This window comes from Phyllostomus hastatus, unplaced genomic scaffold (assembly GCF_019186645.2).
Source record: "Phyllostomus hastatus isolate PE091 unplaced genomic scaffold, TTU_PhHast_1.1 phas_contig_210, whole genome shotgun sequence".
In the NCBI taxonomy this organism is placed as follows: Eukaryota; Metazoa; Chordata; class Mammalia; order Chiroptera; family Phyllostomidae; genus Phyllostomus; species Phyllostomus hastatus.
This window is the reverse complement of record NW_025333737.1, coordinates 38012442-38031097: the sequence shown is the minus strand read 5'-3', so window position 1 is coordinate 38031097 and position 18656 is coordinate 38012442. Positions and strand designations below refer to the sequence as shown.

The 18656-nt window shown below is 72.6% G+C and overlaps 1 protein-coding gene across 4 annotated transcripts in view; it reads right to left on the bottom strand.

Annotated features, from left to right (window-relative positions):
• The window catches only part of BAIAP2 (BAR/IMD domain containing adaptor protein 2), a 40504-nt gene that overhangs the window by 10138 nt on the left and 11710 nt on the right, over window positions 1-18656 (bottom strand). For all 4 annotated transcript variants that reach the window (XM_045836635.1, XM_045836632.1, XM_045836634.1 and 1 more), the window contains exons 3-7: window positions 17116-17202; window positions 9505-9566; window positions 9164-9235; window positions 8790-8927; window positions 89-241 (exon numbers count right to left, since the gene is read on the bottom strand). In XM_045836635.1, the coding sequence (XP_045692591.1) occupies window positions 89-241; window positions 8790-8927; window positions 9164-9235; window positions 9505-9566; window positions 17116-17202 (512 nt within the window). The remainder of the gene's footprint in view (window positions 1-88; window positions 242-8789; window positions 8928-9163; window positions 9236-9504; window positions 9567-17115; window positions 17203-18656) is intronic.

Sequence of the window (18656 nt, the reverse complement as noted above, 5' to 3'; positions counted from 1 at the left end):
TTCTAGAACCCTCTGCCCGAGGAACTGGAAACGCCCGGGGACCAGCCCTCCCTCGTGGGGACCCCCAGGCCCCATGCGCGCGGCCCACCTTGGAGTGGTAGGCGGCGGAGTTCTTGGCCACGGCGCACTGCTTCTCCACCAGGAAGCAGAACCTGCGGCGCTCCTCGGTGAGCGCCGTCTTGTAGCCCTCCGACACGTACCCCTCCAGCTCGCCCTGCTTGCTGCCGATGGCGTCGATGTACTGGGGGGGGGGGCGACAAGACAATGTCTGGTGACGCCCAGTGTCTGGGGTGGCCCCACATGCCTGGGGCTGCCCGCAGCGACCTGTGTAGCCCCTGGGAGCCCCAGACCACAGAGCAACCTCGCGGAGCGGGCCGGCTGAGCCCCACCCCCTCTGCCCACCGCCCCCAGGTCTTGGCGGGGGCCCTCTGCAGCCCCAGCGCCCCAGCTCCGTCCTCAAAGGCTGCCGGGAGCAGCCGCTCCAGCCTGCCTGGTGGACGCACTCGGCCACGAAGGGCGACCACCTCAACCCGGCCCGGCCCCACAGGCCCAGCGACCAGCTGCCAGGGGTGCCGGCCAGAGGCTGGGGCTGCGGGTTCAGGGACAGGAAATGGGAGGGGGCTGAGCTGGTGCCCAGTGGGGGCAGTGTCTGCCCACGGTGGCCAGGATTCTGGGCTTGGAGGGCGGCGACGGCTGCGCACCAGTGCGGCTGCCCCGGTGCCCTGAAGTTCCGGACGGCGCCCCTCACGACGAGTGAGTCTCCAGCACTCGGCGTCACCGGGAAACCGCGTGAGCAGACCCTGCCCGCGGGACGCCCCTGGACAGAGGGCCCCCTGGTGGACGGGGACGGGGAGCACAGGGAAAGGGGCACTCCGGGCGAGGGGACCGTGCAGAGGCCCGCGAACCGCTGCCTTCCCACAGGTGAGCCTGCTGGCCCCACCCACCAGGGGCGGAGCCCGGGCCCTGTGACTGGCGGGGTGCGAGCTGTGCGGCATGTCCCACAGACCCCAACCCCCTGCCCCCCCCCCCCCCGACCAGGAAGGCCCCACCAGCACGCGGAGCTGGCGAGGGACTCACTCGCGCCCGGCGGCCCGGTGCCGGGGCCGGCCGAGTGCTCTGCCTCCCAGGCGGGAGCTGCACAGGCCTGTGGGTGGCCGACGTGCGCTGCCAGGAGCGGCCCAGGCGCACGCACTCCGTGCGGCCTGCAGGGCCCGGTGGCACCGTGGCTTCTGCGGCGTCTGCCCTGGGCAGAGCAGAGCAGCCCCATCCCCTGGCAGGCGCCAGCCCAGACCGAGGGGGCGGCCTCCCCCGCGAGTTCTGACTCAGCGTGGGTGGGCGGTGCCAAGCCCGGGTGGGTGGGCGGCCACAGGGGGGAGCAGAGCAGGCTGGAGAGGCGAGCCACACCCCCCACCCCAGGAAGGGCCTGCTCAGCCCAGTCTCCTGATCCTGGGACCCCGTTCCCTGTGCCCCGCAGACCACCCCCCTTCCCACAGCGAATTCCCTGAGGGCGGCTTAAATGAGCCTCAAAATAGCTACCCCCCAACCCCCAACGGAGACTACAGCCTCGAGCAGTAAAGCGGTGGCAGCCACCAATGTGCCCGAGGGGGCCCAGGGTGGCACCTGGGGGTAGCCGGGTTGCCCCCAAAAAGGGTCTGAACCCAGGCAAGAGGCCTAGCGGCGAGTGGGTGGGTGGGTGGGGGGTCTCTCCTCTGCCCCAACCCCCCACCCCTGCACGTGCGCCCACCAGTGCTTCCCCCCACGGCGCCCACAGACCCCGGCATTCTGGGGGCCGCACACGGCACAGCGGCCCGAGGCCAGGGCTGTGAGTGGACAGAGGGGCCTGGGAGGGGCAGAGCTCGCTCAGGGCGGGAGGGGCACACGCGGGGACAGCGGGGGACAGACACACATGCCCCTCCCCAGGAGGTCCTGGCTGTCCCTGTCCCAGGGGACTGTCAGAACAGCGGGGACAAGGGCAGCTCCTTGGTCCCTGTCCCCACACGCAGCGGGGGGCTCGGCCTTGTGCAAAGCCCTGCAAGGTCCCAGGAGACGGGGTCCCCCACCCTGTCCTCGCGTCACCGCTGCCCACCCTCCCGGGGGCCGCTCCAGCGTCCCCACCGGCTGCAGGTGTGGGAGGGCGTGTGGGCTCAGGTAAGCTGGGCCCCTGGAGTCCCTGAGCCCAGGCGTGGGGAGCCAGCGGCCTCACGCGGGACGGTCCGCGGGGCCCCCCAGAGCAATGGCCAGCAGCCCTGCACACGGGCACTGTGGCGAGGGGAAGGCCGACCTCTGAACGGCGACCCCAGGACAGTGACGCTGTGAACCGGGACGAGGCCCCGGGGGGCACTGCTCCCTCCCGCACCCGGGCCCTCGGGCGCACGCGCGACCCAGGCCGGTTTCTGGGTTTCCAGGCTGCGGTCACGTCCCCTGCACCGGCGCAGGCGCTGGCCTCATTAGCAGGGTCTGGCGGCCGCCTCCGCGGGGGAGGGTGTGGTGCTTATTTTTAAGGTTTCCATTTATTCAACGGCAGGTCTCCGGCGGGAGCCGGGAGCTGTGGAGGGGTCTCCCCGGGGACCCGGCCTCCCGGGAGCAGGCAGGAGAGCCGCCAGCTCCGGGGGCCTGACAGACGGGGGCCGTCCCGGGGGCACGGGGACCGGAGAGCCAATGCCTCCCACCGGGGGTCCTGGGCTGCCCGGCTGCCCCAGCAACAGCAGCACGGGGCGCAGTGACCGGGGCAGAGCCCCGGCCAGCGAGCACACGCAGCGGCCGCTCCTGTCGAGGAACAGCAGTCGCCCTGACCTCCTTCCCCAGGACGCCAGCTGCTGCTGCTGCTGCCGCAGGGCGACCACACGGCTCTGCCGGGCGGAGCCGGGGAATCTGGGCCGCGGGAGGAGCTGCCCCTCGAGGGGGTGCAGCGGGACCCCCGGGAGCGGAGCGTGCGAGCTCCCTGGGTCGGCGCGGAGGACAGAGGACGGGCCGGCACTGCCCGGGATGACTCTGCACCAGGAGCCGGGAAGAAGGGCCGTGGCCACGCAGCAGGCGCCCCCGCGCCCCGTCCCTCCGCCTCTGCCTGCTCCTCGCGCGCTCGCGGGCGCTATGGCGACGGCAGCGCCGTAGAAACACCCAGCGGAACGCGCTCCAGAGCCGCGGGCTCTCCCACTGAGTCACCCAGGGCGGAGCAGCCCTCTCCCCGGGGAGACAAAGCCGAGCGCCCACAGCCGCCTCTTCTCCCCCCTGAAGCAGGTGACTCAGCGGAGGGGGCGAGGCCTTCTTCCCCACGACCCTCGAGGGCTCGGCTGGCCCGCCGGCCGCCGCGCCTGCCCCACGCTCCGGGTCCCCTCGGCGGGTGGGCAGCAGAGCGCAGGCGCCCTCCCACTGTGACCGCCACGGGTGCCCTGTCACTCTGGGTAGACGAGCCTGTCATCGCCACTCCTACGGGACCACGTGCCACAAGACACCGCACGCACGCTCCTTCTGCTGAACACGCACGTCGTTAAAACCAGCGTCACCTGCTTCTTTCTTTGTCCTCGACGTGCCACCTCAGGTGTGCCCTGCCAGGTGTGCCCTGACAGGTGGCCCCGCCAGGCACGAGCCGGCTCCAACAGAAGCAGCTACGGGCTGAAGCCTGCGCCGGGGTGGCACCCGTTCGGGGAGTGGGGAGCTCGGACGGCCCCAGGGGCTTGGCCCTGAGGTTCAAAGGAGCAGAGTCCTTCCAGGGCCCCCGGGTCCCACAGACGAGAGTCCCCAGAGGGGACCCTGGGTGTCCCAACGCCACCTCTGGACACGGAGGCCCATGCAGGTCCGGGGCCCGACGCGCCCACCGACGGCTGCCAGCACCCAGGGGCCCCGGGGTGCCGAGTGCAGCACCCCAGCCGCCACCGCTCCCAAGCCACACACGGTCACGGGACCAGCCTCTGTGTTATCCTTCCTGACGACCTAAATTACGGTTATTTTGTTTCTGCTGGTTAATTGCACAGCCCCGAAATAGAAGGCGCCGCTCCCCTGTCTCAGACCACAACTGGGATTCCCGCCCCTTCCCGATCGCGGGCCCGGGGAGGGGAGCGCACCTCGGTCAACGCCAGGCCCGCCGGCGCCTGCCTGTGCGGCCACCGCGGCCCCACGACCTTCTAGAGCCCGGGACCCGGGACCGGGACCCATGACCCCAGCCAGCTCGTCCCCCCCCCCCGCCCCGACAGCCCCCCTCGGAGAGCGGCACACAAGCCCTCCTTGCGCTCCGGCACCGAGGCCACCTCTGCCCCCACTCAGGGGAGGGCCGCCCATGCCTGCCTCTGCCCACCGGCCGCTCCAAGGGCTGGGCTGTCCCAACCCCGGACACTCGGGGAGGCCTTGGCTTCTCATGCCCCGTGCGGCGGGTCTGTCCGGGAAGCCCCTGGAAGTTCGGGGGACCCCGAGCAGGGGCCCCGCACCAGCCCCTGGGACTCCAGCCTTCTCTCCCTGGCCACTCGCTGGCCGGCCTCTGCCTTTGGGGCCCCAGCACTGTCCGGGGGCGTGGTGGCTCCTGCCCCAGCCCCCAGGGCCTGCAGGCGGGCAGGCCCGGAAGGACACGGAGGCACCCTCCAGCACACACAGAGGAACCACGGCCACGCCCCCCGACAGACAGGGTCCCCTCCATCGGGGCCACACGGGGCCAGGGGTGGGGCGAACGGGGTGAGCGCTCATGGGGGGAGGCTTTGCCCGAGTGCCCCCAGACTCACAAAAGGAAGGGTGTGCCCCAAGGCACCCCGATCTGCCCCGATGGCAGCTCTCGGGCCGGCCACACGCCCGCCCAGGCCCTTCGGGCAGAAGACCCCTTGGAAATGGGCCAGCTGCGGTCAGCATGGCTGAAAGCGGCAAGCGCCCTGCTGGCTGGCTGCAGCCCATGCACGCCCGCACGCCCTCGGAGGGGTCACAGGCCAAAGGGACAGGCCCGCCAGATAAGACTTGTGACCACGCACCCCTGGACACGTCCCCCACGGGCCGTGCCCTCCGTGGCCTCCCCGACGGATGGGCCGTCCCCCGGCAATGACCGGGGGCCTGGGGCGAGCCCTTGGCTGGGAGGGCGGCCGGGGAGCGCGCCTACTTCTGCAGAGAACCCCGCGCCCCAGTTAGTGCGCCACGTGCCTCGGCGCCCGCTCCCCGGCCGGAATTAGCACCGGCTCTGCCGCGGAAGGTCCCAAGACGCAGCCTCAATTACCAGCAGCCCCTGCGAGGGGCCGCTCTGACCTAGTCCCACTCTCGGGCGCCCGCCGTGGACGGATGGACGGACGGACGGTGTCCCACATGGTCTCCCTCTCTCCGGGGCAGCGTCTGACCGATGACAGCACCTCCCACCCCCTCGCCCCCTCACGGACGGCGGCTGCGGCTCCGGGGAGGTCCTGTCCCTGGGGAGGCCTGAGCTGCTGCCTGGCCACCGGCCCAGGGGGACGAGCCTGGGGTGGCACCCAGCGGTGCAGCGGCCTGGAGGGCTGAGTGGGCAGGGCCCGTGCTGGACAGGCGGGCTGTGGACTCGGAGGCGAGGCAGCCTCACCGCCCTCCCGGGGCCCTGCACACTCACAAGGCTCAAGCGTGGGCTGGGGGACGGCAGGTGGCCCGGCTCCAGACTGCACAACGTGGTCCTGGCAATCACGCTCAAGAGGGACCGCCCACCTCTCCCGAGCTCTGAGCAAGCCGACGCCTGCAGCCACGCGGTGCCCACGCCTCAGCAACAGACGCGTCAAGGGAGATGTCTCCCCCACCAAGGAGAGCCGTGTGGAGACTCCGGTGGGGCCACTGTGTCGGCCGTGGGGTCCAGGCCCCGCCTCCACTGGCCTGCGCTGCAGAGGAGGGGCCTGCAGAGTGGGAGAGCCCCCAGGCCACTCCCACCCGTGGGACACCACCCACCTTCCCTCCGCTCAGGGACGCAGCCCGGGGAGCCCCGGCCGGCAGAATCCCGGCCCCCACCGGGTGACAGTGCACAGGCATGCCTGCACCTGCTCGCCCGTCTCTCCTCCAGGGTCGGGGACAACTGCCTCCAAAATCCCGGGGGACCCACCACTGGGCTCAGGGGAGGCGATGCGAAGAGCTTGGAGCAAGTGTGTCTGCTGCTCACAGCACCTCGCGGCCCCAGGAGCCCCTGGAGCAGCCCCAGGTGCTGGGGCACCAGCTGCTGGGGTCGGAAACAGCCACCCTCTCGGGGGGCGGGGGGCCTCCCGACGGCTCGGAGCTCGGGCTCCCGGGCACCACGCCCTCGGCACACGCGGGAGACTCTGCCACGGGGAGCGGGGGACACCAGTGCCGGGGCGTTGCCCCTGCTCCCCCAGCACCGAGGGGCCACGTGCAGGTACGGCGGCCAGCCCACCCCGGAAGGAACTCGGTCATCTGGGAGAAGTGGCCCCAGCAAACCCTGAGGCTAAAGGCTCGGGGCAGCCAACGGCGGAGGGAGTGGAGGGCAGGAGCGGCTGATGCCCAGACTGGGCTGGGTTGGGGGGACAAAGGACAAGGGAGAAGGGAGAAGTCTACCACCTTACACACGGGGAAACCAAGGCTGGGCGGGTCCTGAGCTCACCACGACCACGGGACCGGAAGGGCAGGGCTAGGATCCAGACCCAGCTGCTGGGACCTGGGGGCCGCGCCCACATGTGCACGGCTGCACGGGGGTGGGGAGAAGCCGCGAGGGGGGCCGGCAGGAGTGCTGAGGAGACAGGGCAAGGGAGCCTCGACCGAGGGGTGACCCTCGGGCACGGGAAGGAAGGACAGCCGCAGACCTCTCCACGGAGAGCACCCAGAGACCCGTCCAGAGGCCCCAGCTGTGAGAAAGGGCCCCCAGACTCCCCGGAGGGAAGACCAGGGCCCGGGGAGCCCCTGTGTGCCCCCGCCAGCCCCACGCAGCAGAGACGACAAGCCCTACCCCTGGGCCTTGCAGGCCTGCAGTCCAGAGCCGGGCTGGGGCGGGAGGCCAGGGCGCTCCCGGGGGGCGGTTCACAGTGGGCAGAAGGGGCGGGCCGGCCTGACTCAGTGGACACGGGGTCTCGGCCTGCAGGGCTCCGCCTGCGGGGCGGCTGGCCCGCACACCTGCGGGAGGCTCTGCCCAGACTGAGACCCAGACCTCCCGGCGGCAGAGCGGACGGCGGTCACGGCAACGCCAGCCCGTCTGGGGGAAGGGCCCAGCTCGGGACGGAGCCCCCAAGGTCACTGCCGCCTGGAGGACGCTGGAGCACATCGCACTGCGTGGGACACGGCAGACCGGAAGGCCACCTGCGCGACGCCCCGTCCACAGGCGGGCACACGCTGGAACCCTGGAACTGTGCTCCGAGTGGGTGCGGCCTGCACGTCACCGTGCCACCAGCAGCAGCACCACGGGGGGGGGGTCGGGTGCACAGGCAGCGGCACCCAGACACACTGGCCTCACGCCCCCCCCAGCTAGCCCAGGCCCCTCCCTTGGAGGACTAAGCAATGGAGCCGGGGGCGCTATTCCCCTCCCAGGCAGCAGGGGCGCTGTTCCCCGTCGAGACTTTCAGGAAGCACAGTGGCAACCGGCACCAAGGGCGGGACAGAAACTAAAGGATACGTGTGTGTGTGTGTGTGTGTGTGTGTGTGTGTGTGTGAGAGAGAGTTTCTAGGCCGCGCCCGACAACCCCACTCCCAGGGACGCATTCACAGGAACGGCTCAGGGCGGCCACTGTGGCTGCGTCCAGGGCTGCCAGGGGCAAGCCCAGGCGGCGACAGGTCCCGGGGCCGGCGGCGGGGGCAGGGGCACGGGGTGGCACCCTCGAAAGGCAGGGACTGTGTCCACACCGCTGAGAACGACACAGGGGAAGCTGGAGGTTGGATGGGGGGTGGAGTGCCCACCCCACCCACGAGCACAGGACGGTCCTACCCGCTGTGGCCTGGCCCGGCGCCCCCCGGCCCAGGGGGGCGCGGCAGGGGGTCTGCCTGAGGGCACCGCGCTCACGGAGGGCGCAGGTGGGACGGGGCTCAGCCCCGGGGCGAGGCCAGAGGCCCTGGGGGCGGTGGACCCCATTGGCACCCACCCAGCCACGTGCCCAGCCGGCCGCGGGCCGGTGGGCCAGCCTGACAGCCAGCAGGGCGGGGGCCTCGGAGGAGGACAGGGGTGACCCCCAGGTGCCACCACCACGCCCACCCCAGGGTGCGTCCCAGCAGCTGCCGCTCCCGCCGGCTGGGGAACGGGTTCCCACATCTCCCTCACACACCCGTGGGCGTCCTGTCCTCCGCCGCCTCCGCCTCTGCGCTCCGCGTGACCTCGGAGAGCCGGCGCCCGGGCCTGATCGGTGTCACCCGGCGGGGGCTCTGCTGAGCCAGGGGCGCAGGGCCAGCCCACCGGGGGCCCTACTGTCCGTCCCAGACCCCCGCCCCGCCCCGCGCACGAGGCCTGCGGCCCGAGGCTGGGACGAGATGCCAGTGACAGGTCGCCGGGGCCGGCCCCTCCCCCGCCCTCCAGCCCCATCTGCCTCGCTCCGCGGGGCCGCGGGCCCAGAGGCCCCGGCCAGGTGGGCGAGCTCACGCTCATCGGAGGAACAAACAGTCCGGGGTCGCCCTCCGGGGCTGGAAGGCAGGAGGCAGGGTGGGCAGAGTCCGCTCGGGCCTCCGTTCTTTCGGGGGAGAGCCTTCCGGCGCCCCGGGGCCACGCACACGGGGACCAAGACACGGCACTGACCCCCGAAACCTGTCAGGAGAGGGCCCCGGCTCTGCCCGATGCCCTCGAGGGGGCGACCTGGGCCCTGTGCGGAGGGAGAGGGCGAGCGGCCCCCGGGGACCCGCGCCCCGCGCCCCCCCCCCCAGGCCGGGGGTGGCCCTACCTGCAGCTCCTTGTCCGAGTACTTCTGCGGGTTCTTGCTGCCCTGGCTCTTCTTGCGCAGCTTCTTCAGCTCCGCCTGGCACTTGTCCAGCGCGTCCCCCCGGCTCCGCTGCTCCGTCTGGTACTTCTTCAGGGCCGCCTGGCGCACACACGCGGGACGCGGCCGCCGTGAGCCCCCACGCGCCGCCCCCCACCCCCCGGCCCCCATTCCCGTCCCCGATGAGAGGGAGTGCGGGTGGGCCCCGGCACGGTGCCATCTTTACTAAAAGCTGCCGAGCTGGGCAGGTGGGGTTCACCCCCAAGACAGGGCCCCCCGAGGAAGTGGGGGTGGGGGGGAGGCCTCTGACCGGCAGCGGTGGGGGCGGGGCTACTTACACTCAAGTACCTGGCGTCCAGCTCCACCTTCTGCTCCAGCTGCGTGAGCAGCTCGTTGTGGAAGGACTTCAGCTGCGAGGGCAGGAGACACAGGCTGGAGTCAGTGTCCGGGTGCTGGCCGGGGCACCCAGCGGGGGAGGGGGAGGCAGGGTCCCGCCTGGGCACAGGCGGCCCCCCCCCGGGGGAGAGGGGCCCGTCTGATGCAGAGCTGGTGACCCTGCGGCGTTGGACAGCTGGGCCCCACAGAGCCAGGAGGTGCCGGGAGGGGTGGTAGGCCACCCCGGCCCCCGGTGCCCACCCGCCCTGCTGTCCCAGGGGCCACCCCGGGGGCGGGGCCTCACCATCTCTTCCAGCTGGTTCTGAATCTGCCTGTGGACCTCCGCCATCTGGAAGAGGACGTCTCCTGGACGGCGGACGCAGGGAAGAAAGACAGGGACGTCAGTACCCCCATCGGCGTCCCTGTCACCCGCACCGCAGCGAGGAGCGGGGCGCGGGCCCGAGGGGACACGGGCTGTGGGCGGGCGGTGACAGTGTGCCTGGGGCCCGTGGGGGGACACACCACGGCAGGGGTCCCCTCGGCACAGGGGTAGGAGGGCCGGAGCCACGGGAAGGGGTCGGCAGGGTCAGCACTGAGCAAGGGCTGTGTGGCCCCGGGAGACCACCCCCACCCGGGTGTCGAGGCGCACGCACACGAAGGTGCCCCCCGCCTGCCCCGAGCACTGGACGCCGTCAACCGCAGCCGCTGGATTGGCAGAGGGTTGCTGAGACCGTGTTCCGTGGTGGCCACTGATTGTGCCGTAGACACGAACAGAGTACAAGGCCACCCCTCCTCAAGGGCGGTCACTGTCCAGCAAATCCTGTCCTCGAGCCACCACAGGGGACCGTCACCCCACCGCAGCGATGAGGCTGTGCCCCCAGGCCAGGCTGCAGAGCCCCCAACGGGACCGCCAGGGCTCCGGGGAACGTCCTGGAGCAGGCGGGCGGGGCCCCTGACACAGCGGGAGAGCGAGCAAACCCTGGGGCCAGGTCGGGGTGGGGCCAGCGGGGAGGGCCATCGGCAGCAGGACAGGCCACGAGGGGCACACGCAGGATAAACGGCGTCGAAAACCCAGAGGTGTGAGAGAACGGGTCGTGCCCTCTCCCGTGCCCGCCCCGGCCCCTGCCCTGCCGGTCAGGCAGCCAGGTAGGGAGGGGGGGAGGGGGGAGGTCCCGCCCGGCCCCTCCCCAGCCGTGAGCCTCCCAACCACCCCCGGTGCCTTGGGAACCTCAGCCATGGCCTCGCGCCTGCAGGTTCAGGGAGAATCTCAGTCCATGCGGCAACGCCCCCCGCCAGAGGGCAGACGGGGCTGGGGCAGCCAGCGCGCACACACATATGTGCACACACAAGCACACGTGTAGGCACAAATGAATACACACGCGCACGCAGAAAGAGGTGCACTCGTGTGCACAGGTAACACAGGACGTGCAGGAAACGGCTGCGCACGGGCCGTGTCCCGTGCGGCTGGCGTGGGGACGGTCACCCCCACCTCTGCAGCCCACGACGGTGCCGTGCCGCCTCGGGGGCCTGGCTGGAGCCCCTGTCCCCGGGCGGGCAGCCCAGCCCTGGGCAGCAGAAGGGACGGGTCCCACCTTCTTGAGGGGACGCAGCCCCCCACAAGGATGGAGCTCGGATGCTGCAGGGGCCCAGGCCTGTGTGAGCCCCTCGAGAACGTTCTGTGTGGGGGACCACCCCCCACTCCAGATCGTTCCAAAGAGAAACCCATCCCCACTAGCACCCCCAGTCCCCCCAGGCCCTGCGGCCACTGACCACTCGCTGTCACGGGTCCCGTCTGCACACTCGGGCCAGCGGGACCCCTCGCTGAGGGGGCTGTGGGCCCGTCCCCGCCGGGCAGCCGCTGAGGTCCACCCCCCCGGCCAGCCCCGGTGCAGCGACTGGACAGTGCATGCAGCTGCCGCGGCCCCCGGCTCTGCAGGAGCGCGTCCCCCTCGGTGCACCGGCCTCCGCGCGGCCTGCACCCCGTCGGGCTCCCTAACACGCATGTTCAGTCTTTCCCCCCTGCTTGTGGGGACCGCCCGCTGGCCGGCAGACCCCGAGGGGCCGCCGAGCCAACCGGGGTCCCCCAACCAGTGGCTGACTGCAGCAGGAGAGGACGCCGGGGCCTCAGATTCAGAGCTGCCAGAGGCTCTCGCGGGTCCCCCAGATCCAGCCGGAGCCGGCGGGGCTCGGTGGCCCCTCCCGAGCCCTCCCTGCCGCCCCCTGCTCCAGGCCGGCCGCACCCCCGGGCAGGTGAGCGGGGCGCAGCCCTCAGAACTGTGCCTGTGAAGAGCCCGGTCGGCAGCCGGCCACGCCCGGCCCGGCCCGCGGTCGGTGGCCACCAGCTACTTCCCGCACCCCCCCTGGGAGAAGCAGGCAAGATTTTCTCCCAACTACGGAAAATGCAAAACATGCAAAAAATGGCAGAGGGCGTTGACGGGGCTGGGGGGGGAACCCGGAGAAAGCGTGGCTGTGTTGCTATGGCGATAACCACGGACAGTGAGCCTCACCCACGTGCTGCTGAGGCCGAACGGGCCTTGTGCTTGGGTGACGTGGAGGCTGCCTCAGGCCCCCCGGGGAGCGGCATCGACGCAGCCCCCTCCGCGTGGGGCCGAGTGCACGTCACAGCGGCACGGCAGAGGCCCGGGGCCCCCGGCCAGGACCTCCCCATCCGCCGGCCCGCGTGTCAGGGCCTCCACACGGGGACGGGCCCCGGGCCGCTGGCGGGCCGCGGGAGCGAGAGGCGGCCCGGAGCCCCACGGGGCGCGTCTGCCAGGCCGGCCTGGGAAAGCCGGGGTGCCTCTCGGTCACCACGTGTGGTCGGCAGCCAAGCGCCCGGGGGGGTGCAGGGCCCCACCCTCACCCGGTGACTCAGGGGCCGAACCGGCCGGTTTCAGGCTCCGGGAGCCGCTCCCGCCAGCCAGCGTCCCCGCCCAAGGCGGAGCGGCTCGGGGCTCCCGCTGCTCCCGCGGGTGCGGGGCGCCCGGCGGCCCTGCGAGCGAGCACACACACGCCCGGTCGCAGACCCGGGGCCCCTTCCAAGGCAGCAGACGCAGCGGAGGCCTCGGGACTCTGCCGGGGCGAGGCTCTCGCCGAGACTTCGGGCAGGACAGACCGTTCTGCCTTCCGGGGAAGCCTGGAAGATTCTGGAAGGCTGTGTAACCCTAGCGTCCCTGCAAAGCGAGGGAGGCCCAAAGGGCGGGCACTTCGACCTTCCTCCAGTGGCGTGATTCCAGCGCAGAGCGCCCAGTCACCCGCCCACCCGCCCACGTGCACACTGGGGCCCAGGGGCCTCCAGGGACTCGTGTGCCGTCCCGCTCCAGCCTGGGGCCGCTCTGCCCGCAGCCGGTCACTGGGGTCACTGGGGTCACTGGGGCGGAGCTCAGGCCCGGCTGCAGGCGGGATGGGCCCAGGTGTGCGATGCCCCGGGTGCCATGGGTCCCCCCTTCCCCGTGCAGAGAACCGGAGTGGCATCGGTGCCTGGCACCCCAAGAGCAGGACACCCCCGGAGGGAACTCTGGGGAAAAACCAGCCAGCACGGCACAGACTGCGCCTGGGCCGGGACCGTTCTCATCCAGCCGGGACACAGAAGCAACAGGTGCTGTCAGGACAGCCTGGGACAGCGACGGGCAGAGGAGACAGGCGTGCGCCCCTCGGAGTGTGGCCGGACGGGGGGCAGACGCCGACCCTGGGACAGCCGCCCAAGGGCAGCTTCGGCCGGGCCTGGACACACGGCCCTCCTCTGCGGCGAAGAGGGCGGGACCCCACGCTGGCCTCCGCAGCCCCAGTGGGAACATTCCGGGACACCCCGTGCTGCGCTCCCGTCGGGCTGGCAGCTTTCCAGGCTGCCCGTGGTCAGGAGCACGGGAAAGGCGGGGACACCTGCCTGCCCCCCTCCTCCCTCCGGCCTCAGGCCAAGCCCCTGCCTGCCTGCGCAGCCCAGGGACCAAGCACCCGGACCTGATGGCCGGCGCTGACGCAGACCCGGTGCCCAGCCCTGCTCCTCGGCCTGGGGGCAGGCACGCGTCCACACCCAGCAGGGGCAGCCCGGAGCCTGGGCCCCGCACGACGGGGCCGGGAAAGCCACCGGCGCCCAGGTCAGAGGCAGCCCGCTCCGTCGTCAGCCCACAGGGCTGGGGGCGGCTCCAGGCAGAGGGGCCTCAGCGCAGACCCCAGGGAGCAGGGCCGAGGCTGGCAGGGGGTCAGCAGCACGACGGAAGGTTCTGGGCCCCGGAGCTCGGGCGGTCCCGCCCTCCTGGCTAAGCGGCCCGCCTGTCTCACTGAACCGAGAGGCTGCCGCGGCGGAGCCCGCGCACCGCGGGGAGAGAGTCGGAGAGGATGACAGCAGACGGCTCCGCAGGCGCCGGAGCTTGGAGGCCGCAGGACCAAAGGCAGAGGCGCCACAGGGGGGGGACCGGGGGCAGCCCGGCCGCCGCTCCCAGCTCCCGGCGGCTGGCTTTGACCTCCGCGGGGAACCGTGCGCCGGAGTCTCTCTACTGCGCGGTGCACGGCCGCCTGTGAGCGGCACACGACCGGCCGGCGTGGGGGAGGGCAGGGCTCGGCAAGACACGGTCAGGGGCCGCATTCACACAGCGGTCAGGCCGGGGTCAGCCTGACTGCCCTCCTGGGGGCTGCCCCACAGTGAGCGAGACAGCAACCCCCTGAACGAGCTCCTGCCCCGAACGGGAAAGGAGAGGCAGGGGCCAGAGAAGTGGGGACAGGAGCGGCCAGGGTCCTCGCCCCGCACCCACCAGGGGCCACGTCCAGGGGCCCCCAGCAGGACGGCGGCAGCGGGTGAGCCCCCCTCTGCTGGGCATCGAGGCCGAGTCTTTGAGACCCACTCGGTCAGAGGGGCCTGGTGCTGCCCCAGCACTGGGTCAGAGCCCGTGGAGCCCCAGGACAGAGCTCTGCCCCGCAGGGGCCCCGGGGTCCCCTCCTCGCGGGCCCTCGTCACCCCGGCAGCAGGCAGGCAGCCGCTCACTCCCGTCCCAGCGACGAGCAGCTCCCAGGACCCTAGGCAGGAAGGGCAGGAGGAAACCACCCTCGGTGAGGGACGAGACACAGGTCTCGCCAGGTGGGACAGCCCGTGGGCAGAGGTCCGGGGCTCAGGCTCCTGCGGGAACCAGTGCAGGCCCACGGGGTAGGCAGGGCCTGCCTGGCCGGGGTGGAAGGGGGGTCCAGGCAGGGACTGGGCGCCCCAAGGCCGGCAGATGACAAACACTGGGGGCCAGACCACCTCCTCACGGTCACGCAGGTACACGCGGTTGGGACACAGAGCAGTGCCGTCCACACACGCGGCGTCTCACACACACACGCACACACACACACTGGTGGGCGCACACGAATCCCCAGGCGGCACGCGCACACCGCAGCAGCCTGGCCGGGGGGCAGGGGGGTCTGCCAGGCCCAGAAACCTGGGGGGGTGGGGCTGGTGCCGCGTTCACGGCTGCGCACACGTGTCGGGCTCGCCTGCCGTCCGCGCGAGACAGGGAGTCAGTCCACAGAGCAGCTGTGAGCACAGCAGCCCCAGGCCCCTGGGCGTCCTGCTGTGACCAGGACTCCTGTCCTTGTCACGTGCACACGGGCCGGCTGACCCTTGACCACCGCGGGGGCTGGGCACACTGACCTCGCACAACCAGAAATCCGCATGTAGCCCCTGGTGCCCAAGCTCAGCTGTCCCCCGGGCGTCTGTGGGGACCCGGCTCCAGCAGCGCCCCCCACCGCGGGCCCCCAGGCTGTGGGTGCTCCGTTCCGCGGGTGGGTGAGGTGCGTGGGCCCGTGCAGGGACCGGCTGCCCGGGGTTTCAGCAGAAGCTGAAGGGTGTGGGGCCCGAGGCCCCAGTCCCTGCATCACCGCCCCTGCAGCGGCAACCGCGGGGAGAGGGATGCTACCCGCACCGGACGCCCGGGAGCAACAGCGGAAGGTCGCTGCCGCTGAGACGGGACCCCGGGGACAGCGGGTGGGGCCGGGCCGGGGGCCCCTAGTTTTCAGACCCAGGGTGCGTGTGGCCTGACAAACATACACCTCCCTCCCGGGCACGAGGCCCAGGCGCACGGGGTGGGGGCGGGGGAGGCACGAGACCGCCGGTGGGGACGGCCCCCTGGGGCGTGGGGAGCGTCTGGGTGCAGAGCGCGGGGATGGTGCGGGCGCCGGCAACTGTGCACTCTCTCACGGGGCACCTGCATCCTGGGGACGCTGCTGGTGGAGGACGGTCCAGCTGCCGTGACGGGAGAGGCGGGGCCCGTGGGTCTCCGCCCGGGCTCCTGGCCCGGAGCTCTCCAGGCCCCGGGATGGAATGTCCCAGTGACGGGCGTGCCCTTTGTTCTGCTGCGGACCCCGGGCCGCTCCTGGACGGGCCGGTCGCCGGAGAGGCCAGGCCAGGATTACACGCCAGAGCTCCCAGCCCCACCCCCACCCTCCAGGGGGAGGGCCGGGTCTGCTCTAAGCAAAGAGGCCGTGCCTGGGGGAGGGGCCCCCACAAATCCCTCAACCTCGGGGCTCGGGGAGCACCAGGGCCCCGCCTCCGTGGGGCGGCGCTCCCAGACCTCACCCTGGCAAACCCAGGGGAGTGCCCCCCCCGCCCCCGTTCTGAGAGCCACGCTGGCAAGTGACCAAACCTGGGGAAGGGGGTGTGGGACCCCCGGTCTGTGGCTGAAAGGATGGAACTGAAGTGGGCGGCTGGGGACCCACTCCTCGGGCCGGGACATGCTGTGGGGAGCTCTTGGAGGTGCAACGTGTCGGCCTGGACCGACAGGAGACACCCGCTGGGGGCCGGACGTCCCGGGAAACCCCTGTGCTGGACACCACAGTGCTCTGAGCAGAGGGCACAGAGCCTTCCTCTGGCCGGGGCCCCTGGCCGCCTCTGCAGACCCCCACAGCGGCCCCCTGTGTGGTGACGGACCCCACGCTCCAAACAAGCCCAGGAGAGCTTTCAAAACCCACGGCTCGCAGGAGCCCCAACACGCCCCGGAGCAGGGAAGGGCGGTCTCCCCGGACGCCCACCCCCCAACCAGGCCTGTGGCAGCGACGCCCTGTGCTCTCCCGACAGAAAGTCCTGGGGTCGCAGAGCCATTGCAGCCACGCCAGCGGACTGGGGGGCTGCCCGCACGGCCCCTGCTGTTCCCTGGGGGAGGCCTGGCCCCTCTGCCTACGACCCAGGGCTCGCGCAGGTGTCTCCCACAGCCCGCACGTGACGAACCCCGGCGAGAACACACCCGTCACAGACGTGAGCCACGTGTGAACACGCCAGGGCTCACAGGCACACCCGACTCTGCCCCTGAGGGTGCGGGGGCCCAGACCGTGTCCGCAGGAGGGGCAGCTGGGAGGCCCTGGACCGCCTGGTGGGGCCTGCACGTGGCCCCCGAGTCAGGAGCCGGACGACCCACAGCCCGGCCGTCACCCAGACCCGCCCCCGCCCCCATGACCGGCCGTCGGCACCCAGGCTGAGCCCGCAGGCCTGGACCCCCGCCCCTCGGCCCCTCCACGCCAGGGGCTGCCCGGGCAGGGCCGGAGCGCAGCGCAGCACCCCCAGGCCCCGGGGAAAGACCTGCTATCCGCAAGAGCAGGGCCTGGCCGAGGCCCCGCCCCCCGCCCCGAGGTCTGCCTCCCGGTCCCTCGCTCTCACGCCCTGAGCTCCCCGACGCCACGAGGGGCTGCATCCAAGTCCCACCTGGCCCACAGCCCCCCGGGGGCGTCGGCCGCGCAGGCGCCAACGCCCGTGCACGCGGACTCGCCCGGCCGCCCACCCGGACCGTGTGTCCCGGGGACGCAGCCGCCCGTGGGAGTCCCCAGGCCCGCGGCGGCGGCCAGGCTCCGAAGGCGCCGTCCCTCCGGAAACCGCCCCCTCGCTGCCCGGGAACGCCCGCCCCGCCCCAAAGCCCCCCCCCCCCCCCGCCCCGCGGCAGGGGCCTCCTCTCACCGAGCTCCTTGGAGCCCTGGCTCTCGCTGGCCAGCTCGCCCATCTTCACGAGGGCGTCGAAGTAGCCTTTGGCAGCGTAGGTCACACCTGGGGGAGGAGAGGGGCGGTCAGTTCCCTGGGGGATGGGGCGGACCCGTGGCCCTGGCGTGGGCAGCCCTCCCCCCACCACGCTCCATCCAGGCTCCACCGGACGCCTCGTCCACCCCCACCCGAGGGCTCCTTTGCTCCCCCCCACCCCCCCGGTGGTCTGGGGACCGGGCCTGGCGCTGGAGGTGCGTCCCACTGCTCAGGCCTGCCGGCGTCACCACGGCCGGGGGGGGGCCGGGGGGGGCAGGGCATGGGCACAGGTGGCCCTGACTTCTCCCAGGACTCGGAAAGCCCAGGGCCACCAAGGGGTCGCGGCGGGGACCTTCCTGCGACCCGGGTGCACGCGCCTGCAGCAGGGGGAGCAGCAGCAGCTGCCAGCCGAGCCTGACGCGCTCTCCACGGAACCGGGGAAGAGGCCGCGGCTGGGTGCTGCTCAAGCTCTGGGGAGGCGGTTCTCACCCAGGGGCGCCCGCGTGTCCCGCTGCCCCTGCCGCGGGGGCGGGGCTCCTCACTGCCACCCGAGAGAGGCCGAACCGGGCACGGGTCAGGCCCGGGGAGCCCGGCGCAGCGGAGGTGACGGTGGCAGCGGGGCCGGCGGGGCTCCCCACACACAGCCCCCCCCCCTCCGCAGAGCCCCGGGGGCCCGCAACGGGCGGGCAGGCCCAGGCTTGACCGGGACGCAGTGCACCTGGAGACGAGATTGCGTCACTCCAGAGCCGCCCCCGGGGCCAAGACGTTCCCTGCAGGTGGCCGCCCGTCCGCACCGCCCCGGCACTTCTGCACCCCACGGTGTGCAGGGCAGGGGGCGGGGGGCGGGACGAGCTGGGGGCTCGGCCTCACGCCGCCCCACTCACCGGCCCCAGACAGGCTCGTGGCAGGAGGCCCGCTCGGCCCCGGCCACCCCACCCAGACACCGGAGAGGAGGCCGGTGCCCAGGGGCAGGACACGGCTCTGCCAAGTGCTGTGTCCTGGGCAACCAAGGCAGCAGGAGAAACAGAAGTTGTCAGCTCCAGCCTCTCCCTGTCACCTCTCCCTAACACACGCCCCCGGACAAGGCCCCTGGGGCGTGGGCCAGGGCCTGTGCTCAGGGCCAAGGGCAAGGGGACCAGAGGTCAGCGCCCCAGGACCTGGCGCTCTGCCTTGCTGGCGCACACCCCTCTGGGGCCACAAGCTGCACTGTGCTCGGCCGGGGCCCTCCCCCAGCCCAGCCCCGCCCCCCGCCCCCCAGCGCCCTCTGTGAGCTGCAACAGCTCACGGCCAGGGACGTGCCTCGGCCCCCCCCCGCCCCCCCGGCCCCAAGCGCTTCGCCGAAGCCGATCCTCTCGCTTTCGGACGGTGCCACAGCCACCCGCCTTCAGGGGCCGACTCCAGGCCCCCCGCTGCGGCCGTCCCGTGACCGTGGGCCCAGAGGCCAGCGTCCGGACCGCACTCCCCCCGCCCACCCCGGGGCCCGC